Source organism: Chamaea fasciata, unplaced genomic scaffold, assembly GCF_029207755.1.
Source record: "Chamaea fasciata isolate MVZ Bird 193981 ecotype frontalis unplaced genomic scaffold, bChaFas1.0.hap1 SCAF_1, whole genome shotgun sequence".
Taxonomy (NCBI): Eukaryota; Metazoa; Chordata; class Aves; order Passeriformes; family Sylviidae; genus Chamaea; species Chamaea fasciata.
Window position 1 is genome coordinate 41,230,771 of NW_027094086.1, and position 25,671 is coordinate 41,256,441.

General features: G+C 35.6%; 1 protein-coding gene across 5 annotated transcripts in view; it reads right to left on the bottom strand.

Moving 5' to 3' along the window:
• Window positions 1–18,314: 18,314 nt before the first annotated feature.
• The window catches only part of SNTG1 (syntrophin gamma 1), a 324,290-nt gene continuing 316,933 nt past the window's right edge, over window positions 18,315–25,671 (bottom strand). For all 5 annotated transcript variants that reach the window (XM_066181512.1, XM_066181540.1, XM_066181522.1 and 2 more), the window contains one exon: window positions 18,315–24,510. In XM_066181512.1, coding sequence (XP_066037609.1) covers window positions 24,352–24,510 — 159 coding nt within the window. In that variant the 3' untranslated portion in view covers window positions 18,315–24,351. The remainder of the gene's footprint in view (window positions 24,511–25,671) is intronic.

A 25,671-nucleotide genomic window follows, 5' to 3' on the forward strand; every position in this document is an offset into this window, starting at 1 on the left:
GGTATATGGAACATCATGTACATCAGCTCATTCAATTAAAATGTTGAGACAGAAAATCTAATGCTGAAAATCATTGTTTACTTTTTTTAGTATATTAGACAATGAAAAATATTTTGTGAAAAAGGAATGTAGTTACTGCTAATGTATTTCTGGGGTGTGGAAAGTACGTGTCAAAGAGGACGAATTGTATTGATATAAGACATTTCACTGACAGCTTCGTTTTGGTTGTCAAAGAACACAACAATGAAATAAACTGTTGTAAAATACAATTTTCCAGGGATTTTACTCTTCTGTCTCAGCTTCACTAACTGAGAATTGCATTCCATTTTCAAAGAATGGGCAATTTCTTGCATTATGCAATTTTTGCCCTTGAAAACTGTCAGTTGCAATATCCAGGATAAAAATCTAATTTTAATACGCAGGAGCATGCAAGAAAATGTTTTTTCATATGGACTAAAATGGTGATGCCACCTGAATAGCAGTAAATATATAGAACATATCAATTCTACTACATAATACCATATTAGGGCTGAGAAAAGATTAAAAAAATACTATTTCTTCTACTAGAAACGTCTATAATTTCTACAAAAATATGTAGAAAGAGCTTTATGGTGAATCCTCAATTAAGTTCACACTTCTACTCATTAATAAAAGAAAATAATTAAAGATAAATGATTGCTTACTTGCTAGAGTTTTTGAGAAGCATCTGAAGCGTTTAAATCCTTGTTTAATACTACAACATCTTGCCTGTAACTTTTTGTTAAGTTTCTGCTAGGAAAAAACATTAATTGATTTTACAAGCCTAACCCATGTATGCCACGTGTATGGAATTTTCCACATGTCAAACTGGAAATTATCAGACCAACATAAGAGGGAAGTTAAACTCTGCTTTTCCAAGTGTGGCAGCCATTTAGCACACACCAGCAGTCTACACTGGGAGAGCAACTTGACAGAGCAGCTAGGCTTTACCGAGACCATAATTTTGTGCTAATTCAAGGAATAAAAATTCTGCCTCTGCGGTAAATTGTCAAGAGCCTTTTAAGGATCAAGTTTGGTCAGAGTTCCATTTTGGACCTCATTATGTTCACTGACAAACTTACTTTACAGGTATTTCAAGTGGATCTACCAAATTAAATGCTGCTCTTTCTGATGCTCAAAACATACAAGGATACTATGTGCTGCAGAAAGATATCAGAAAAAGCCAACACTGCTGAATCAGACACTTGAACCCTGCAATATTTTATTGTGTGTTATTCTTTCCAGGTATTCCTTTACTAACTTTCACCTGCCCAACTGTGCTGGTCATATGAGAATTCATCTCCTTGGATGATAATGGGAGACCTAATGGCTGCTTGAAGGTCAGTAAAGTAATTTGTTGCGGCGGGGGTGTGCATAGAGCAGTTCATGACAATGTGAAACTCAAAATGAGAGTTTTGTCTGACACAAAACACAAAGAAAATTAGCAGGAATTGAGTCCTGTTCAGCAAGTCACTGGCCAAATATTAAAGCCCAGAGCTTTTGTTTAAAGATATCTTTCTGATGAATTAGGAATGCAATGGAAGCAACCCTATAGAATATCACAATAATATCTCCAAATAAGTAGTTCATCTCCTTAGTTAGGACTGTGAAAGTGGTTTACATGGTAGTAAACAAAACTGCAGAATACTAGGAGATGCTTTATTCTTCAAACCTTGAAATTAAGAGCAGTTTGTCTAGGTCCAGATGAAGTGAACACTTCTCAATCACATTTGGTTTATAGTCCTATTGTAACAAAGACTTTTTCTTGCTCTCCCTAGTCAGTATTATCTTCTGAATATTATTCTGGGGTCATAATTATGATTTGACTACCATTGTAAAATTGACTTCTTTACTTGCTTCTACTGCACTTGGATAACTATTACACAAACAGCTTTCTTTCCCTCTATCAAATTTACCTGATCTTTCTGCTTTCTTTTTGTTTCCATGGAAACAGAGATGACTTTTAAGGAGACAGAAAGAAATGCATGCCATAACAAAGCGATTCTTCAAGAACAGACTTCTAGAGGTATTCTTGTTTTGTTTAAGGATTCTCAGATTGCTAACCCCTAAGATGCATATTTCCCTACACCGTCCTGGGGAGGTCTTCATTTTGTGTCCCTCTATTCATACAGAAATTAACATGGCAGCTTAGAGAGTCACAACCTAATTAGGCAATGATATACTATACTTTCATCTGAATAAATAATAATACGAAAATATTTATGCTTCAAACTTATTCACAGGTTCCTACTACATATAAAAGAAGACCCAAGAGCTGCTGGGGCAGCTACAAGTTGAGCACCAGATTATTGATTGCTTTAGCTCTGGAAGATCGGTTTGCCAAAAGTGCTCTAGTGCCAGAGATTACAAATGCGAAGTTACCAACTTAATTTCTCCACCCAAATTTACTTAATGCTGGTTTTTAAGTGGGATGTTCAGTTCCTGTTTTCTTCTTACTTTGAGCACAGACCTGCTAGACCTTTCTTTCTCTGACACATCTTGATTTACTTTCAGTGGAAACTAGGACATCAGGTGAGGAGAAGGTGGGAACAGATGGGGAAAGGTGATACATCTTTACCAGTCCCATTATGCAGTCTGAATATAATTAAACTACACTTGAAGCCTGGTATGTTTTCCTGGAAGCTGTGAAGCCCTGGTGAGTTTTATGGTTTGAATATGGACTAAAATTTCCAGGATCCTGAGGTTTTCTGGGCAACAGGGATGTTTTTACCCTCCAAACGTCCAAACCAAAACATTTCCTAGTAGGACTAAATTAGGCAATTTTGTGACACTAATATGCATTCCCTGGAAGTAAGAGTGCTCTGTCATTTTCATTATTCCAAAGTGCAGAATTATCAGGATTCAAGACTGTATTTCATAAAGTTATTCAAATCTGTGTGTTCCTATTGTATATTTTAATGGCGATAAAGGATGGTACTAATTGCAGCCCCTGCTTCAGTTGTTCTCCTCAGTGCCCTCTCAGAGTTTTCCATTTCCACACCCGCTGCTCATGAAGTGACTGGTGATAGTTTGAAAGTCAAAATACTAATGTTAGAATTTCTTGATAAGGCAACATGTAATTTTAACAATTCCAAAAATGCTAAAAAAAACCCCCAAAACCAAAAAACAAAAAAAAACCTCTCATATATTGCTCATGATGGGAATTATTTCAGATAAATTGACTCTAATTCAAAATTTTTGTCAGTCAGTAAAAAAATTAAAACTTTGAGACAAGACAGGAGAATGACAAAAATGTGGGAATGGCCCTTCTAATGATATGCAGCTATAAGGGAAATCAAGAGGATCTGGGGATTTGTGGTGAGAACCCTTTTATATATTAGCAAAGAAGAAAGAAATGCCTTCTGGGAAGTGAAATTGCTGGCAGGGAATTTCAAAAAAGAGAATATTCTGTTTGGAAGAGTGTTCCCTAAACAATTCTTAAGGACTAATCTTGATTATAACAGCAGACAGCTAAGTGGAAAATGCAGAATGCAGTTAAAAATTAGAAAAATGAATAGGTCAGAGAAATATACAGACAAAATTTTAATGGAGCTACAGGAATATAAGGTAAGACCTCATATACACTTGTAGCTTTCATACAGTTCTGCTACATGAAACAAGATTCAGAGGAGGATATATTTTTCAGAAATGCAGTCAGAATAATTAATGTCAGGAAAAAAATGCATCTTATTAAATTATATTTTTTCATCTTGTCACCCCAGGCCAATCTGTTTAATTTTCTGTGTACCTAAAGCCAATGAACCACTGTTACCTGGCTCACTGTCACCTTCTGGTGTCCTGCCCTAAGCATGTTAGATGGATGTCGAGTCACTGAGAGTTCATTTCTGCTTCTCTGCTTCTTTTCTGTGAAAATCTAAACCATTAAAGTAGAGAAGATAGGATTCAGCTTTTTAGGGGAAACCTCTCCCATGACAATTATCTGTGTCCACTTTTTTTCCTAGCCTTTAGAAAAAATCATCTAGTAAGCTACAGCTGGGCACATGCAGCCAAGATGTCACTTACTGAACAGTAGTTTCTGCTGGGCTTCACCCCATGGCAGCAAAACAGTGCTGTTTGGGAAATGAGGTTGTCTGCACAGGTGATGGCTCTTCTGCTGTAGCCATGGAATGAAATGGCACAAATGAGATAACCTTCCTGGTAAAGAAAGGATGGCCTTATCTTTGAAGCAAATGAATTCTGAGTGAAGAATTGGTTTCTTTCTGTCTTTGATATCTTTCTCTCAAGGCCACTGAAACCTATGCAACCCCTTCTTGTATTAAGAGCAAGTTCTTTCTTGGGTTTCTAAAATTAGGTCAGAGTAGTTTGTTTCCAAATTTCCAAGTGTGTGTACTTGTGACTGATGTGAGAAAGTTCTGCTCTGAGCACTTGCAGTTGTGGAAACTATTAAATTGTCCTGAAAGACTGGCACCAAATGAGAGTGGACTACTTTCACTTCTAATCGTCCTGTCTTCAATCTGCTGACTGCAAACATGCATAATTCCTAGTGGTCTTTCAGCATCTTATGAAAACAGATGGGTTAGCATTTTAGCAGTATTCAAATATTAGAGCAATGCATAACATCGGAAACCCCAGGAGATTTAATAATTCTCTCTTCAGAGTGGATTTTAAGAGCATGAAGTAAATAAGGCATGAAGTAGACTCTGAATGATGAGTAAAAGAGAAAATATCAAATAGCTAGCTGTTCATAAAGCACAAAAGCTTTTTTTGTGCTTTGAATAAGATAGGACACCTCTGTAACAAAGCAGTAAGTGATAATATAATTAAACAGAATAGGATTTAAGTGCAATATCAATATCAATACTGCTCTTTTGAAAAGAGGTTGTTTTTAGTTGTTATTTTCTTTAGTTTTAAGATATAGAAACTTGTGATTACCACCTATGAATGTAATGAAGAATGAAAAAAGATGAAAATACATGTAAGTAATATATATTGGAGAAGATAAATTGGGAGATTTTACTCTGTCTTACACTCTAAAGAGATAGGACTGATCAACAAGATTTAAATGCACCAAATCATGTCTTCTTTTAAATGTCAGAACAATGAATAATTGTACAATAGGATGAGCGGGAACATAATCACATTGAGACCAAGAATGTATCAAGTTTCAAAAGTAAATTGATCATTGATGTAGGTTCAGTAATATATAAAGTTTTATGTTTCAGTGTTATATCCTGTCTCAAAAGGGGATTAAAAGTATATTAGTCTGGTAGTTATCTGGTAGCAATAACAAAGATATGAAAATTTTTGTGCTTCCCTTTGGAAACCATGCCCATCAACAAATATTATGTGAACTTTTTGTGACAATTCTGTTGTTAACTGATTTAATTTTAAATTTATGTTTCAATAAATTGCCTTTCTCTTAATATATTCGTGAAATACCTTTTCTATCTTCTTTCTTTCCTGCTCTATTATCTGTTTAATACTGACATGACAAAGGAAAGTACTGATGATTTTTTACATGTGGTTAAGCTATTTAACTCAGTTAAAAAACCTTAGAACTGAATATCCTTTAATAAAAAGAAATATTTTATTTGGAACATCATCTGGAGCACAAGATATCTCTTGATTTCTGGCTTTTGTTGCAGATTTTGTGACTATTTTTCAGGTTCATATGAAGCAGGTTCCTTTATACGTATTCTGTGCTTAAAGCTCATCATTTATAAAGGGTGATATTTACATGAGCATTCAAATTGATACTCAAATAGTGTTCAGTTGTTGCAAGTAGTCAAGGAAATTTTACAGAAGTTGAGCTCTTATAGTAGACACATCTTTGGACCTATCAAGAATTGAATATTTTCCATTAATAGTACCACCATAATTACCATTAAACATCTTAAAAATATCAGTTAAATTCCTCACTAATGGAGCTGTCAGTACTTTTCACATATGGGTTGCAGCTCAGACATGCAGGAGAAAAACTGCTAAATGTCATTGTATCCTTAAGGCTGATATAAGTTTGACAGCTGGAAAGTGCATCTATTCTTTAATTAAGAGCCTAAGTTATGGTACGTTGAAGAAAAGGAGGAATCAAATAAATTTACACACTTGTGTCCGCCCTCTTTTAGTTCACAGCTCAAACATTTGTGATTTGCTGCCTTAGCTGTTTTGATTGCAGGTGGCATAAACGAAAAAGATGTGGTTTAGTTCCCAAGCAAAGGGGCTTAGGAATAGATAGGGGAAAGAATCAATACAACTTATTAATCAATGAAGTATACTAATGAATGAATGTTCTCCTAGAGCAAAAGGAACCAGAACCCGTCTTTCCAGCTGTCAGTCGCTCTAAGTGAACTTGGAATATATACTAACCATACTTACTGCTTTTAAATCTGCCTTGGAAAATAGATAATGATTGGATATATTGCACTCCCATTGCTCAGTACTTATCTGCCAGTTGCAGATAACTTAAAAAAAGGCTTTGAATTGCAGACTGGCAGAAAATTATTTTGTCTACTTCAACATTTTGGCGTTTGTGACGCCATGGCTCTGCCACAGAAAGGGAAAGTCTCCATGGGCTGCTGCTGCCAAAAGACATTCTCTTTTAGTGCTCCCACTCTTGCTGGCCCTGGGGACTGGTAACAGAAGCGCCCTATAAGAGTTGATGAGAACTCAAGCTTACTGAGGGCACCATAAAAAATTAAAAATCATCTACTGTGTAAAAGCCTAATTTCCCTAGCCCATTAGTTTTATTCTTACTTTTTATGTCTATGTTTTTTCCACAAACCACTGTGTACCTCTCCTCCAGGAGGTAAAACAAAATGCCACTTGAAAGTAGCTGAGTTCATAGCCTCTGAACTAAGCATGAAAAGTTATGTCAGAATTACTAGCACACTTTTCATTTATAGCATCTGCTGATTTATTTCTTAGTCATGTTCATTTAAAGTTTCAATTGTGAGGACTTTGATATTCACTTGAATAACTGTTCCCATTCGGGTTTGCTTTGAACACACAAAAAACGGTCAGGTTAAGACAAAATGATAGCTTGATGCTTGTAACTCGCTCCTGAGATTTCAAGACACTTGAGATATTAACTTAGCCACAAGCCTGTTGTGATGTTAGAGTTGTTCTTAGCCATTCTCAATTGAAAATGCCTGTAACACACCACACCATAAAACAGTGGCATGAATAGGTGATTTAAGTACTGGCTCTCTTTCCATATTAAGCTTCCAGAAAGTGTAATGGCCCTGTTTAGGTACTGGTAGACTGCTCTAAGGTCTTCCCAGGGCCTTTTCCAGGTTCCAGCTCTCTCAGTCTCTCTTCATAGGAGAGATGCTCCATCCCTCTAATCATCTTGGTGGTCCTCCTCTGGACTCACCCCAAAGGGTAGTCTTGTGCAGTTGTTGAGTAAGCTGTTAAATTATTGCATGTTTTTAACAACTTAAGCAAGAAAAGATTTGCAGTATAGATAGTAATAACATTTTAATATGACTACAAATGTCCTAAGATAATTTTGTACTCTGAAAGAAATTGTTGTGATTGAATTTTGCTTTGAATTTCCCGTGAATTTACTTATCTCCCTAGAAGAGTAATTAAAATACTTTGATAACCATCCAATGGAACCAAGGGTAAAAATGTTTATAAAGTTTACTGTGATTGCATTATTGTTGTATCATATCGCAAGTCTGTTAAGATAGCACACTTATCAGAACCATTTATGGTATTATTTATCTTCTGTCCCACTGGGATAGAAGACTTTCCTGAAACTGCTCCCAAACAGATAACATAAGCTGTTCCATCTTCCAGAGCAGTGAAATGGACCCCCCAAATTTGATAATATCCAAGTGGATTTAATGTTTCATGCCCCTTGAGCAGCAGGAGAGACAAAACTCAAATTTATATAATTCCCCATAAGAAAGGTCTGTCACAATGTTTCTGTAAGAGAAGAAATACTGTGAGCCTTGACAGTAACAGTCACATTTGAAATGCAAAACGGACAAGGCAGGCACAGGTTTACTGCAGACACATTAAAATTCCAGCAGACAGGGATAAATTAAACTAATGCCTTGGTTCTAATTAAGCCTTTGATTTCTGAGGTGATTTTCTCTTAATACACAGGAAAAGGTCTCCAAGGCTACATCTATCCTACTAAATTAAACATGTCCAATATTGTCTTCTGGAATTGAGACAAGCTGGCATTGAGTAGCCCTCACACATATCACTATCCTCTTTCACTTTCCAGAACAGGATGATGACATTCTGTCTCCTTGTGGTGAATGGCCCTGATCTGTGCACACTCTGTAATTCCACCTGAAACTGCTTTGGAGACAGCCTGGGCCAAGTATGTGCCAGCAATCATTTTAATCAATCATTTAACAATGGAAGTAGGACACAGCAATTGAGCAGTTTTTCAGTCCCAGTGCCTAGGAATATTCCCTAGCATTACTTTGCTTACATCACCAGTGCCACTTTTTACTTAGGAACTATGTTGGCTGAATACCCTACCATCTATACTAGATATCTGTTTTATATCACTTCATAATAAATGTCTAGAAAACCGTAGGCATTTATTCTAAGTACTGAAAACTTGAAGACAATTGAATTCCCTTGAAGTCATAAGAATTGCCATGTCCTCTTTTTACAAGGGAGATGCAACAAAATATGAAGTCACATCAACTACCAGGTTTGCTTGTATTTTGATATAACATTTTGATATAGTATACATGTACATTTAGATATCATGTGTATATCAAATATATTATTATTAAATTCTACTGAGGAAGGAAGGAAAGAAACAAGTAATTTTACAGGACTGTTTTTATAAATTGGCGAACTTGTTTTTATTGTTATAAAAGTGGTGCCCCAGCATTTTCTGGTAATAATCGACTGACAAATAATTGTTATTCTTACTTTACCAATATGTGATCCCATTATATATTTAGCTAATTAAATTGATTTTCTCCCAAAATAAAATCCATTTGATTTGAGGTTTATGATATATTTGATGTTTATGATCCCACATACATTTTTCAAGTTGAAGCTGAGATCCTTAGTTTGGGAACCTGTCTTTTGGGATAAACTTTTGCAGCCTTGGTGAAGAAGACTACAGAAATTTTTTTGCTCACTTACATTGTTTTCCAAAGACAATAGTAGAACATGGAAATTGTTTTCATACCACATTGCTGTTACATATATTGTTCCATGTATCCTGAAAATCATGGTTAGATAAGAGGCTGTACTTCAATAAGATTTACCAGTATTCTACAACAAGTGCTCACTAATAACATTAGAGGTTTACTTGGTAACATGCATACCACAAAGCACTAGAGACAGAAGAAAATAACTGGTTTTTACAATATGGTAGCCCTTCATCCACAGCTCAGGTAGCATTTCTTTTTGGCCAAAAAGCAGCAGTTTTAATATATTACTGCAGTTTTGATGGTTTCAAAATGTACAGTTATACTTTACAAGGAGAAAGAAAGGCTCCAAACTTTTCTTTCAACCACTCCTCACATTGTCCCTTATATGAGATAGCAACCCATCCTGGCTGTTTAGGGAGATACTGCTGTGCGTTAAACAAACTTTTAAGATCTTGTCCTATAGGTACTATCCTTGTTTGACTCTCACTGACCTCTAAAAATTGATCAACTATTACATTTTCATGATCACATGTAAGACTAAAGTAAATCTTTCCACATAATTTTGAATTTTGGCCCCAGTTCTGGGGTCTACAATGAAAATTTATACAGATTGCTGAGCAGATGCAGAGAGTTATTGATTTCTGCTGGACTCCTCAAAGCATTGTTGCTGCTGTGACTCACCTGGAGCTACTCTAAAATAATTAGATAATTCTGTAAACTGACCTAGTGGTATCTATACAAATACTTGTAATTGTCTGCAATGAGTCAAGAAGAAAATAGATGACTCATGATAGCCCACAAAAGGGTCATTAAGAGATAATGCCAGAACTATTAGGTCTGATGCCTCTGGCCTCTGCCAGCTTATGAAATTGGTTTAGCCTGAGGGGGTATAAAAGCCTACCAACAAAACAAAACAATGAATACACCTTTGTGTTATTCAAAGGAACATTGTTTGGGGCTGTGACTTGAGATCCAGACTGGAAAGAATCTGCCCAGATGCATACAGAAATTTAGTAGTATGAGTGGAATAGTTTCCGGCTTCACAAGACCTACTGTGCCATGCAATGAGCAGGGACATCTTCAATTACTGTAATTTGGAAAGACATGAAAGTAGAAATCTGGCATATAATTTTATTTTTTTTTTTTACCTTGCAGACCTTACCTTTTATAAAGCATCTTGGCAACATCTCAATAAAAGCACTTTCATTTGATAATAATGTTGGATTGGTGACGAAATTAATTGCCTTTAGATTTGCTAACATCTAGGAGGCTATCATGTTCCCATGGAGTAAAAATTTCCATGGCTAACACTGTCTCTTTATGTTGCCTAAAATTCTCTATTTTCTATTTGCCCTCTAAGCATTTTCCTGCTTAATTTATCTTCTGCTCCACTATAAGCTACAGTATCAAGGAGTCAGCTGAGCTACTTGAAAAGGAAAGAAAAAGTCTGTAAGGGAAAAACTATGGAAATATTTACTGCATAATGTACATCAAGGCTTTTATTGTTATTATCTGGCCATACTTCCAGAATCACCTTTACAGAAACATTGTGAATATCAGCTTGGGTAACTCATGAAATGGATGACCTGAAAAGGTCTAAATTTGGGGTGCATTAAGTCCTGTATTTACAATGTTAGGAAACATTTCAGATAGTGGTCAACAGTAAAGTAGTGTCAGACATAAAAAATAAGGCCAGAGTTAGTTTGCACTTTAAAAAATTACTGTCATCAAACAATTAGGGACAATGACATTAAAATTTATTTTCTGGAGTAAGGGGAAGCTCAGTCCAGGGACCTGGGGGTCTTGGTTGGTGGCAAGCCAAATATGAATCAGCAGTGCCCTGGCAGCCAGGAGGGCCAACCCTGTCCTGGGGGGCATCAGGCACAGCATCACCACCCAGCCCTGCTCTGTTCTGCACTGGGATGCCCTCACCTTGAGTTCTGGGAGCAGTTTTGCGTACCACAGTACAAAGATATTAAACTCCTTGTGAGAGGAAGAGAAGGGGCAGACACTGACCTCCTCTGTGATGACCAGTGACAGGACCTGAGGGAATGACCTGAAGCTGTGTTAACAAAATGTCTGGTTTTAGTTGTGACCATCACAGAACAGTTTGAAAAATCAAAGGAAAAGTTATTTTTAGCATTTTAATGTGAACCGTGTTTTGTGTGCTATGGCTTCTGCCAGATTTTGGAAGAAAATGGTACACTTTAGTTCTTTCCTTCTTGAGTAATTTTCTTAATGAAAAAAAAGTGGAGGTCATTATCTGAAACAGGTCTGGAAAATCTTTTATTCTGTTGTCTCAAATTTACTTGACAGATCAATTCTAAAAATGTAAATAGGATTAAGTAGAGGTTTTTAGACTACAAGCTTAGACACATTACCAACATATTAGCTATAGATGCTTTTTTGTTTGTAGTCTCTTTCCAGTCAAAATGGTCATTTGTTCCGGGATCCTCAGGTATTAAAGAGTTGAAAAGAGCAAGGCATTAGGAAAAAACAACAACAACGTCAAAACAAACAGCCCAGTGCTAAAAGAGGTTCATGCTCCAGATAAAGTTACTGCTGAAAAATATTAGCAAATGGTGTCATCTGTTTAAACAGCTGTAGGAAAATGCTTTCATGAAAAAATCATACCTTAAGTACTAGGACCCAGGGACTATTTGAGAGACCACACACAAACCAGAGACGTTGCCTGGAGAGATTCTGAAAGTGTGAGATTTGAAGCATTTTTTCTTAAGGAACTTAAGACCTTCATCTGGCCATTCAGTACTGGAATTCAGCAAAACACAAGAAAGCACACAGCTTTTGGATTAGAGCATCTCAAATTCCCTTTGCAACCCACATACATTTTTATGATTACATGTTCACACAAAATTTAATAACTGAAACAAAGAAAGCATCAGAAATAAGAAAAATAATAATAATTTTGCAGCTTCCTATGGTCTCAGGTTGTTACAGATGGTCTCGGAATAATAATTTACCCTCAGCAAACTTCACATACAAGTCAATACTTTGCAGGGTTAATTCAACATAGATAAATACACCCGTTACCTGAGGGAAAAATATTACTTAGCATATACAAAAAGTATCAGAACTCATAAAAGAAAATGCAGTCCTATTGACAATAGTTCTACATATAGTATAAATTTAAAAAGTCAAGAATTATGATTTATAATTTTACAGAGAGGATTAATCATTCTATCTGTTTGTATTGAAACACACTTTATCTTCCCTCTTGACTCCCCTCCTTCCTTTCTAAAGCATTATTCAGAATATAAAAATGTGTAATTAAACCAATCTAAACTGAATGTAGCATCTTTTCAAAAACGTGAATGGAAATACTGAAACTACTGAAGCCATCTCATAAAACTTGTGGGAGAATAGAACTGGGAGATGAAAGATATAGGAGGGAAAAATGTGGAAGAATCATGATAGCAATGTAATAAATAAAATTATTCTAATGAAAACATCACGATGTAATAAAACACAGAATACTTTATTCAAGTCACAGCAACAGGAACCACAGTATTGAGGTTTAGCATTTAACAGCAAAGAATTTAGAAAAAGATCCTCTTCTGCTCCTCTCATACATCAATTGAATGAAAACTGCCAATGTTCCTAAGCCCAGGGTTAAGCAGTACCTATCATAAAGCTGGGGAATCATAAAAATAATTTTACAATTAGAAAAAAAAAACGAGGATATCTTACCCTTTTACTTATTAATCCTCTCACCTGGGGCATGGGAGTTCAGGAAAGATGTCATCCTGAACTACTAGTCTGACACTGATTTTCTCACATCTTTACTCGCTGTTGTGAGGCCAGTGTATTTTTCCCATAAAATAATGGAAGGGAAGACAGAAGCTTCCCTCACTGAGATTAGAAAGGATCAGATTAACACAGGTCTTTTTGTGAAGGACAGAGCAGCAGGCCTGCCTTCCTCTGAGCAGCTTATACTCATGGACTGCAGACTCCTCATGAGCCTGTTCATGGGCTCAGCTGCAAATCCTCTCAGCAGCCAACTGGCAAAGGGTGAAAGACCACTTTAAACAGCCATCTATCTTCTTTGCAATACAGCCACTACACTGTTTTTGATTTAAATTTATCCAAATTTCTGTATTCACTATGAGGCAATCTGACATTTTATGTATCAGTTGTTTTTTTCTATAGAAACAACTCATAACTCATAATTTAAAGCTAACACTGAATATATATATAAACTTAAAATCCAATGTTCCTGTTTATTAAAACAAATGTTGTCTTGCACAAGCTTTCCATAACTTAGATAACTCCCTGACCCCTGGATGAAGCTGATATTTGAAAATTACTTTTTTTTTAAATTTTGCACTAATTTGCACTCCTCTTTTTAAAAGTCCTTGAAGCTGATCACAGAGCAGTCAAAATAAATGGACTCAAAAGTTTTTCATTTATATACAGGAAAAAAAAGAAAGGAAATGACATTGATTCATTGAGCTTCACCTGTTCATATTTAAAAACAGAACAGAACAACAAAAAATACCCCACTCACTGAAGATTTAAAATTCTCTATACTGCTATTTGTGTTCCAAAAGCTGTGCTCCCAAAAAGTGAGAATGGGCATTGAAAAATGTGATTTCTCTGGATCAAATAAAATGAAGTATATGGATTATAGTGTTGATTTTGTCGCTGGCGTTCTGTCCCAACCAAGGCTGCTGAATTATAATTCAACTGCAGGGGTTAAAAAAAAAAATCACTCAGAAATAAACTGTCTGATTGCAAAGATGGTATAAGACTTGATAAATGTCTGGAAGACATTAAGAATTACCTCTGGAAGACTATAAAGAAAAGATTTCCTATGAGCTTTTTATTCTTTCTCCTTTGCCCTTTTCAGGGCTTTTTATTTTCTTCTATTTAGTCATGGCTGGAAGTCAAAAGATGTGGAAAGGGTAGAACTGGCCTATAAATCCTCTAACCTACCTCCAAGAAAAAGAATTTGCATCCAAATATGCATTTTTACCCTGACACCCTTTGGGTCTGTCTCACAGAAAGCTAACTCTTAAAATGATGGCTCATTTCTCTATCCCTCCCCTTTCCCATAATGTAGGGGAAAAAAAAAAAAAAAAAAAGAAAAAAAAAGTCCTAGTTTATGTTCTGGATGATAAACAGACCTGTTCCTATACTTCATCCTCATTACTGATGAGCTGAGAGCTGATCACAAGACTGGAAAAGCAAGTAGCTCCATGATATACTAGCTTTGCACAGGATGCTTGTGAGTCACCAGTGTGATGTAGTCACAGAAATAACTCATGTTACCAGTCACAGTCTTTGCAGGCAGTGACAAATATTGTGGCCATAGGGCAGGACATAAGGGACATCATATCTGGACCATGGCATAAGGTGCAGAAGTAGTCACAGTCTGGGAAAAAGGTAAAACTCGGAAGCGATTTAGAGTAAGACTGCATCCCATTAGGATGGTGTGGAAACAAGCCAGGGAGCCTGATTAGCGAATGTCTGCACTGAGCAATGAAGGAGAGCAGTGCTGAAAGCTCTGAGCTGCCATGGACTTTATCTGCTCTAGAAGCAGTACATCACAGCGTGGTGCTGATGGGCTGTATTTATTATCTCAAAGTGCATTAAAGTGGATGAACTGCTTCTGGCCCTGAGCTGGTCTCGCTGCAGCACAACAGGTAGACAGATCAGCTGGAGTCAGCAATAGCTCAGGATTCTCTGCACCAAATTTCACTGCACTGCATCGACATCTTCTGTATGAGCTTGGTTTGTGCATTCAGGCACAATGAAAGCTGTCAGGGCATATGATTGCTTGCTATAAATATATCAAAGAGAGGAGGGGAAATGGGGGACTGACACTAGGGCTTGTAAAAAAAAAAAATTAAAATTAGTGGATAACACTGGCATGAAGTCAAATAGATATAAACTAGTTATAAATAGGTTTAGGCTGGAAATTGGAAGACAGTTTCAAACCATCAGAGCAGTGAGATTCCAGAAGGCTTTCCAACAAGAGGAAGAGGGCCAAAAAAACTAATTACTTTTAAGATTATTTTTTAGATTACTTTTAAGAAAGGGGTTATATGACTTTGCTGCCTGAGGAAACTGGATAAGATTCAGTAGCTCAGGCAGTCCTCCCTAAATTCATATTCCTCTGAACACTTTCCTGCCATCTCATGAGCCCCTTGGTTCTTCGTAATAGTCACAATGTTGCCCTAATCTTCTCATACAGCTCAGATCTCTCAAATACTGCACCAGCACTGGGGCCCTCAAACTTCTGTCAGGGAAGAGAGCTGTGCATGTGCATGTGGAACTGCTTGCAGCCGCACGAATCACCCAGACATGGGTTCTCATTTTGCTTTTGAGTTTCTATGTTAAGTACAGCCTGAGCTTCTCTTTCTTGTGACATGATGAAAGGCCTCAATTTCACACATCTTTCAAATATTTGTCTTCTGGTGTGAAGAGAACCTAAGTTGTTTGTGATCTTGCCCCATCTGGAGTCTTTGCTGCACTTGATGGAACTGCAGTGCAAAGACCACGATCTCCCTTCCTTGCCTCAGTTAGGGGGTTTGACCTTTCTGAGGCTTTTTGTCTTCCCTTACTGGACTTTTGAAGCAAAATAAGAAAAGGAATAAAGACATCTAGCTAAAAGGATTTTTTTGTCTGTCCAAAAGGGAAAGGCTAGAGTTTGGATCTGTCTGCATAAGAGCTTATCCTCTGGTCAGTTCACTGCTGCTCATGGTACTTGATGGAGCCTGGTTTTTTTAAAACCTTTTTTAAAGCCTCTGTTTCTAGAGATAGGTTCACATGACAATCTCAGCATCTAGTAAAAATCTTTCTTATCCCCCACTCTGCAGCAAAAAAAAAAAAAAAAAAAAAAAAAAAAAAAAAAAAAAAGGTCTTAAAAAGTTTCAGATTGTAGTTTATGTAATCCAGAAAAACAAAACTACTACTATCTTCTATGCTTACAACTCTGCAAGGCCAAAACAGGAGTATGGAGTAGCAGTGCTTTCACACACCCTCTCCCAGCTGGTGCTGCTTTTATGCCGTGTACTTTAGGAAAAAGAATTAATCTCCACTTATGGCCTCGAGTTTTAAATCATCTCCAGACTGGTGAGGAAGCATTTTTAGGCTAATAAAATTTTGCTCTCACAGTGTGGAGGAGTTCTGAACCAGGTCTGGTTGAGTTCTGTGCTGTACATGATATAGAAGAAAGGGCTGGGAAAAAATTCTGGTTAAAGTGGTGAGAAGAGTGTGCATGCAAAGTACACAAAGCACACAGCCAACAAATGCCAATACTTGTTGTAGGGTGAAATTTTTCACTTTTATGAACAAATATATAGCAATAACAACCATAGCACTACAGAGAATAAATTATTTTGCTTCTGGTTAGAAAATTAAAAGGATATAATTTGCAGTTTATAAAGGGGATTGTGTTTGAAAAATACTTAAAAATACTACTTGATAGTTAAATGTGAGAATAACTTCTGTCAAAATACTGAAAAATAAAAACTAGAAAACTACAAATTTGTCATTGAAAAGACAAAAATATTATACTTTTTAACTGTTATTGGTCAGATGCACAGGTAAATAGATCATGATTGATTTCAAATGTTGCAAGAATAAATTGTTGTAGGGCTTGGAGTAAAAGTATACTTTCTGTGTAATGTAAGAAACATTAATTTACTGAATCTTATTCAAGGACAATATATTAGGAAATTTTGATTACAAGAGTTTTCATTTGAGGCCAAAACCTGTGTGGAAGACGTAAAAGATGTGAGATTAAAAATGGTAATTCAGAAGAAGATGGATATTTACAGAATAAAAAATCTTTCAATCATATGTGTTTCCGTGCTCTTAATGCAAAAACAGTTTGTAGTTAATGGGCAAATGAAAATGGTGGCTATAAGAGAATGCCTGTACGTTTGGAATATACCTACTTCCAAGGTATTCTTAACTGTAAAATTCTGGTTTCTCTTCATCTTTTTAAAGACTTCATTCCTCTCATTTCTTCTGCCCTTTCACTTAAATATGGTATAAAAACAAACTTGAGAGACAGGAACCTAACTGATGTGGCAGAGCTACGTTTGCTAACCCCACAACAGCCTAATCACTTCAGGGAATGAAGACTGAGAATTTTTTTTACACAAAATATTCATCACACTTAAAACTAGTTCATATTTTTTCCTTCTCTTCAAGGTGTTGAAAGGGTTGGGGTCACCAAACATTTCCATGAGTAGAAATTTGAGGCAGGAAACCCCAGTCTCAGGGCCAAGAAAGCCTTGGGGAATGCTTTTGGAAGGGCTGTGAGAGAAACATGACAGCATCACTGTTGTAAGGGAGCTTGCCCTGGCTTTCCTACACTGGGAGCACAAAAAAGGCATCAAAAATGTGCATGTGAGATGTGTACTGCAGAAAAGGTACAAAAAATTTGCCAAACATTTATAAAGGTGCCTAAATAAAGCACAGACTCCCCATCTTCCAGCATCTCTTCCCTCAGTCAGGGAAAAAGACAAACAAAATTAAACTTTCAAGTTTTTGTTGTTGCTTTTTGGGGTTTTTTTGTGGGTTGTTTTTTTTTTTTTTTTTTTTTTTTTTTTTTGTTTGGTTGGTTGGTTTTTTTTGTTTTGTTTGGTTTTGTTTTGGGTTTTTTTGGGGGGTTTTGTTGTTTTTGTTGTTGTGTTTGTTTGTTTGTTTTGGTTTGGTTTTTTTTTTGTTTTTTCCTCTAGTATTTGCAGCACCATTTGAAAACTGTTTGGTTTCATACCAAAAATACCTTCAGGCACTGCAATATTTGGCCTAGGTTAATTCCAACCAAGCATTTAAATGTCAATGGTAAAATAATCTGGGTGATAGTTGTAGGTTGAGCTTCATAGCCAGGGGAGAGGGGGATATTTCCAAAATCCTAGTCAGGCATTAAGTGGGTGAAAGGCCTTGTAGATATGATCATACAAGTAGGGAATTGTTATTATTTCTGTTAAATAAACAGTTGTTGGGAAATAACTTTACCACCCCAGGTTCTTCGAATATTTTCTTCATTTCCCAGGCTTGTCTTTCAATGATATAAAACTCATACACTGTATGACTGAAGGCAAAAGATTAGTTAAAAAAGTATTTATTTTCTATTTTTTCTGCTATGTTCCATTACAAAAAAACATAACAAAAACAAAACAGAAGATAGCATTTTATTAGTGGTACATTAATGAGCTTAAACAACTAGGTGACATATGCTTGTCACAAATACATATTACAAACAATCACAAAACCTTAACTAAAAATGAAATAAATAAATTGAATAGCTTTTCTTAATTTTTCAATATTTATAAAATATATAGCACTTTCTATTACATTTTTTCAGTCATTTTAATCCATAACAAATTAAAATTTATGACATATATTGCAAATATGCTAAAGGGATAAGAATAATTAAAAAAACCCCTAAGTTCCTGGAGGTATGAAATAATAAATCTGTTAATGTTTATCAATTTATTATCATATATCCAGATTGTGCATACCCTGCAAAAATAGCCATTTCTTCAACTAATATACATATGTTTCTTTATAGCATTGTAAGTTTTTTAAATATAAAGCTTCATGGATGTATGCTTCTGTTTTACAGTTGTGCCTAATATGCAACTTTCATTAATATATACTGAATATATTCCATTAGTATATACTAATATATAGACACATGCATACACACACACCCATCCCCACACACATACATACACACAGCATTATATATTAGTATATACCGAATAGCAAAAGAATTTCTATAACAGATAGCTGGGATTCCTGTGGAGAAAGTTGTTGGAAGTGGAAGGCATGTATACCACAGCATGGAAAAAAACTGACAAGGAAATGTAAATGAAAGCTTTTTTTTTTTTTACATTGTTCAATACATTTCAATAGATTATGCAATGTAGTGTAATAATATACAAAATCTGAACAGAAATTTTTTTTTATTCTACTACGCCAATGTTTTTTTCTTTATGATTCCAAGAGGATATGAACCACTGTCCCTGCTAAGCTTCCTGAAAATGGAGCCAAGTAAGTAGAAATGTGTTGACATTATAGAATTTATTCCAGGAAAACAAAATAATTCCACTTTACAACCCTCCAAGTCAGGAAAGCACTTAAGCACAGATAAGACTTTATTTGCTGTAACCTGAAAGTTAACCACACACTCAAGCACTCTTATGATCTTGCCATAATCCTTAACATTGTTCCCTGGCCCTGTACAAGGTTTAGAGGCTCCGTTATGTAGCTAAGTGTAGTTTTGCATCTCTCTGAGCAATGGGAATGAGGGAACATGGAAGTGTGCTTGGGGATCCCAGACCCAGTGTTGAGGCGTGTGTTGGTGGCAGATGGGGAGAAAGATGCAGCAAAGAGAGGGCTGACCAGCATGGGGTAGCCTGCTTGCAGCCAATACTGTCCTGGTGTGGTGAGGGAAAAAGTGATGCAGAATAACCTGTCTGAGCAGCATCAGCCTTTTTCAGCTTCATTCTGCCCCTTGCTCCAGCACAGCATCCCCCTTCAGGCACTAAGCTCCAGGAGGCTACACTGAGAAGCTCAGCTTTTTATCTTTTTCACCATGGTGCATGAGCAGCAGCCGCCACAGCCACAGAAATGGCTGGCACTAGGATCTGGCAGTCCTGCTGATAGCATCTCAGAGGGTTTTTTCCTCTGGACTAATTTCAGCTGGGCTGCATGGTCTGGAAGCCCGTCAGGACCTGGAACTGGGATGCTTGCTTAGTGCCACCCTGAAAGAAAACAGCTTCATGTGCTTGATGACAGCTCTGTGATGAGAAGAATTTGATGAGTGGCTATAGGCAGGAGCCTGGCTTAAAAAGCACATTCCTGATAATATGAAAACACTGAAGTAGAAGCACCTCTAGCTCCTTAGAGCAACAGAGAGAGACACATACATGTGAACCTTCAGAGATCTTAAGCTATATTCCCACCCTTTTGAAGTGCCTGAAGCGCAACATCAGGCATCTATGACAGGTACTTAAATTTTGGGAACTTGAGTGAGACTTTCATGTTTCCCATCATTCTGAACCGGCCAGAGGTGTGAGTCTTAAGGTCAGACTCATGACAGCCTGAGACAGAGCTTTATAAAAACAGCTTTAACTTCTTTTCAGACACTAGACTTTTTCAGAGACCAAGCCACCACATGTAGAAATTGAAAGTGAAATGCAGGGCTTAGTGTTTTCAATGTTAAAAAATTTCCAAAAGCTTTCTTGGAATTGCCAAGAAAGAATGAAAACTGATCTGAATTTCTAAGGGCAACAGTTGTACATTCTCAACATCTCAAGCCTTTTTAAACAATTTGCCTGATATGAGAAACATCTTAAGGCATTGAATAAACCAAATCACATTTAAAGTAAAAGGCTGCAGTGTTGACAACTACACATGGTTAACCACGCACTTTGAGGTGTTCTCAAAAGTCTCCACATTTAAAATAAATAATTTTCTTTTTTTTGTGGAATCAAGAACTAATCTAGAAAACAATATTTTTCATTATTCTTTTCTCAAAGCATATTAATACTGTATATTATTGGTTTGCATCCTTAAGAATTCTAGCTTGAATAGACAAAAATTTAAATGACTGTTTTAAAAAAAATAGCCCACTTACAACTAGCTTTTCTCCACAAAGTTCTTGATAGACTTAATTAACATAATAAAATTGCCAACAGCTAAAAAATATGCTGATTTTTATTTCAAAGGTGCCTTTGTGCTACTGGAATGCAAAGCTCTTTTGAAAATCTGTAACTGTTATTTTTAAAAAATGTAAAAAATGAAACATACTGATTTACTGATGAAATCAAAAATAAATGTATTCAAATTGGTAACACTTCCACAATAAAATTATGCTAACACTATAACCTAGTATATGATTAGTTCTGTCAAGATCAGATAATCTAAAATTCCCATCATAAAGCAAACCAAATCAACGCAAATATATTTAGTTATACTTAAGAGTACATATTTTTGGTATACTATATAACATCACTTCAATAGGCACAGTACTATAAAGAATTTTCTTTATTAAACTTACTTGAAAATATCATGACATAAAGAGAACAAATTACATATTATGCTACAAATTGGTTGGTTTACTCTTTCTTGGTAAAATATTTGCTTTCACTTGCATACAGATTTTTAGCAAAAGCTGATGGCTCATTATAATTCTGTTTTTTTTCATTGTCAGTGGGCTGTGTTGACTTACAAAACACTTGTATTCATTATATGTTATGTGTGAAATGACAGGCTGCAACATGAAGCCTAAGTTTTGACATATGCATATGGAGTTCACTATGCTTTAAATGTAGGTATTTAAATGCAAAATGTATCCATTAAATATATTTTTAAATTTTATTTTGGCATTTCAGGATTAGTTATAAGACAGAATTTAAAATTTTGCCTCTTTGGTTCAAGACTGACTTTCTGACCAGGTTGCTCTACAAGGGCAAGGTTGGATGCAGAGGCATCTCTGAATACTCTGTGAGGCCACTGCACAAATGCCAGCTGCATTTACAAATCAACACTGACCTGCAGTCAAAACTATAACATCTTATATTCTCTCAATAACACTTTTCTTCTTGAAAATAAAAGTATTTATGAAGCCCCAATAGTTTAACTCCTTAGAAAAACAACAACAACAACAAAAAAAAAAATTTACAGGCTAACATGTTTCTTAAATGTTCTGTATTTAATGCCCAGTTGCAAAAGTCTCAGTGATGAATGCAGGTGTTCTACAAACAGAATTCTTGTCAGAGATCTTCAGGATATCTTAGTAGAGTCCCAAAAATTCATGTCATTAACTCCATTCTGCACAATGAGCATTCTTGTTTAAATTCTTTGTGGGGGCTTTCATATAATGCAATTCCTTCATTTACAGAAATCTGCAATGGCATACTTTGTGCTGGTTTGGGTAAATACTTTATTTATTTAAGCACGTCTCTTAAACTCTCCTCGGACTCAGTGATGCAACTGCACGTCACAAGAACAGTTGAAGGAAAAACATTCAACTGACAGCTGACCAGTTCCAGACTGCCATTGCCAACAGAGGTGGTAGCACATGGGCACTGTTGTGACAGCTGAATGCCACAGCGATGCACTGAAATAGAGGAGATTATTTGGGAGCACAGAGAACTGTCATTGAAAGATATCAGGCTTCTCTTTTCAACACTGTCAACACTCTGCCATAATTTGTGTTTCCAGTATATGCTTTCTAGACAAGGGCAGTGACTGATTTACCATTGTTAAACTTCTTAAACTGTCATAGCTTTAGATTCAAAATATCTGGGGTTTGTGTCCCAAGCTCGACATCCTATGGACAGCTATGGAAGTTTTATCTGTCCTTCAGATGTGACCCCCTTATTTAGAGACAACTGTTATAAAAACGTTCATGGTGGTGTCTATGAAAATGTTGGATTTTGATGCCACTTAGAGTATTTAATAGCAGGATTGTTACATCTTTCCACTGAATTCAGGATGGAAAAAAATGTGTAGCCCTTGGAGGTGCACTAATAGGAATATGTGTACCAGAAGACATATGAAAGTGATAGAAGAGTTCCCCTCCCCCAAATATTTTCAGATTATTTGGAACTAGTATCAAATTAGATCAGCTGTACTTCAAATCAATGTTTCTCCCACACATGTAAATCCAAATATTTCTAATGCAAAGCAAAAAAAACAGAGATGATTTGCCTCTACATTTCATTCATCTTTTGTCCCTGTCTTGCACTTTGAATTGTTCCTGTTTGGATAAGCTCTCCTCTGGCTTCACTTTTGAAGTAATAACCATCTTAACACATAGAAAAGGATGTGAGAGAATTAGTTTTTCTGCTAAACAAGGAAGAATGGTGGCCCTAACTCACAAATGCTACTAACAAGTCTAAGTCGTGGGGGGGGAAAAAAGTAGTTTTGATTTCAATTCAATAAATGGAAACCTCAAAAACTACTACTGAAATTGTATACCTTTTTTCCATCATCTTCACTGGCATGTGTCATAGTGCAAAATTAAATTATATTATAAAATTGCAATTAAACAAAGTTACTAATTTTAAATTTAAAACTCCTTTATATTTCATCACCAAATGATAATCTGAAACTAGTACTTGATCCAGAGTGATGTAATGGTCATAAAAAACAGAGAAATTATGCATTCTGTAATGTCTTCTTTATAGATTATTCAATTTATTCCTGTGTTTTACTATCAATATATATATAAAAAATAACTTACTAAGAATTCAAAGGGCAAAATAATTTTTCAAGCATAATGTAAATGTCTATTTGTTGAGAGTTTAAATGGAATATAAGTTCTACCTATAGTATGAAATCAAGGTTAACCATGGAAAAAATGTATTAGGTGTGTTGTCTGAAACAATTTCAAAGTCTTGTGAACAAAGACTGTTAAATTTATGGTATTTAATTCTTAACAAAAAATGGAGGAAATAAATAGATGACATACTAATTTTTGTACTTGCACTTAATTTATAATTAAAATTAAATTCATATGCCACTACTTTTGCTTGAAGAAGAGGGACTTCTCCATGAAAAATTGCTTTTTTCTTTTTGTGGCTTGTTTGTTTTGTTTTCTTTTTAATGTATCAGATCAGTATGGCTGTATGTTTGCTGTTTTTACTGTTAGATGAAGAGAACAGAATAGAAAAAGTAGCATGACTCCATGTATGAACACAAGTATGGATTTACAACAGTGCTTAAAGTGCTTTCTTATTTGAGGAGGTACTTACACAAATGTCTTTTCATGCTTAACTCCTTTGTCACCATATACTATATGCTTGCTCTCATTTATAATATAATGATAGGGCATTATGTTCATACTCAGAGTTTAGTATATTGTCATAAAAACATCTGAAAAGAGGAAAATGACAATTCTATTTGTGTATTATTACAGCAATTTGAAAATTTTATTAAATACTCAAGTACTTCATTTCGCTATTTATTCCTTCGCTTCCAACGTTGCTTAAAGCACTATGTAAGTACAAACAGATAATACTAAAAGCATATCCATCCTATTCTGGGGTTTTGACTAGGATTATTTACTGATGTCTTGCAGAACCGAGATGAAATTAGGATCTCACGTGACCATTTATCTGCTGATGCTGCAAGATGTCTTGCCTCCAGGATTGGTTACCAATACATGGCTCACCAAAGGTCTCAATCTTATGAATATTTATACATTTTTATGTCTCATTGTTAGGTGGCAGTGCTGTCATGGGGGATGTCAAGTAGTATACTTTAATTTGCCAGTACCAGAAGTTGTGGGAGCAGCAGAAGTTGTGGCTTGGCTGCCTACATACAAAGGGTCCAAACAAGCCACTTTGGCTGCAAAGAATGAGTGAATACAGTGAAGGACTGCAAACAGGTTAGAAAACTCCAGCTCCTGAAAGTGAAAAAAAAAAAAAGAAAAAATAGAGATTAAACATGAAACAGAACAATACCCCACAAACATGTAACCAGGAATAAACCACTATTCCAAAAGCAATAATTTTAATAGCTTGATGTAATTATGCTAATGTGCCTTACAATTCTCCATTATAAGGGACTTAGACATTGAAAATGGAACATTCCATAAATAATTGCTTGGAGGCTAAAAAGGACAAATTTCTGGATTAAGTGCTTCCATAGAAATATGAGATCTTACTAGCTAAAAGGGAAAGAAAGTGACACTATATAATTTTTATTTTGCCTCAGGCTAATGCAAATCTGGCACTTTTGCAGGTTAATTTAGATAGAAATTTTATGGCTGTGCTGTAACAGTCTGCACACCTCTGGACTACTACTATTTAAACAATGTGCAAACAAAAAATTAATAATGTTGAGTTCCACATTTGTTCATCATATCTCCTCACACTATTAATCAGCTATTAAATCACACAATTAAGCAGCTATTTTCTTACCTGATTCTTCAATATATATATTAAAAAAGAGAGGACATATTTCCAAACTGTGCTACTATCACACAGTTATAATTTGGACATGTTATTGGGCCAAAAAAGGAACATATTCCATGTCTTAAATTAATTAGGAATATTACACAAATTCCCTATTTTTCTGCTTTAATTTACATTTCTTTATAGCCCATTCAGCATGTGATTAGACTAGCTGGGACTTTTTTAGACTCCACTAGAGAGGAAATAAATAAAAACTATATCTTTTTTAGATATATAAATTTGCTCCTTTAGGTCTAACTGACTTTAATCAATTTTTTAGGTTAACTTCAGTATGTATTTTTGAAGTTGGTATTTAATCAATAAATACATCTTGTATTTGAAAGCAATTACTCAGGTACTTCAATATGTATAAGTCTAGGGAAAGTAGTACAGATTTTACATCTTTCTGCTTTGATTCACTGACCATACAGATTTTTTCACTGCAACATGAAGCCAATAATTGATATCTGTGGTATATTCTACTTGTCTTTCTGTCTAGCATTGATATTTCCAGACTGTGTAGTGCCAGGGTTTTGCTCTTTTGTCTAGGAGAATATTGAAAATGTTATAAATTCAACAAAAATTGCTAAATCTCTCAAAATGATATCAAA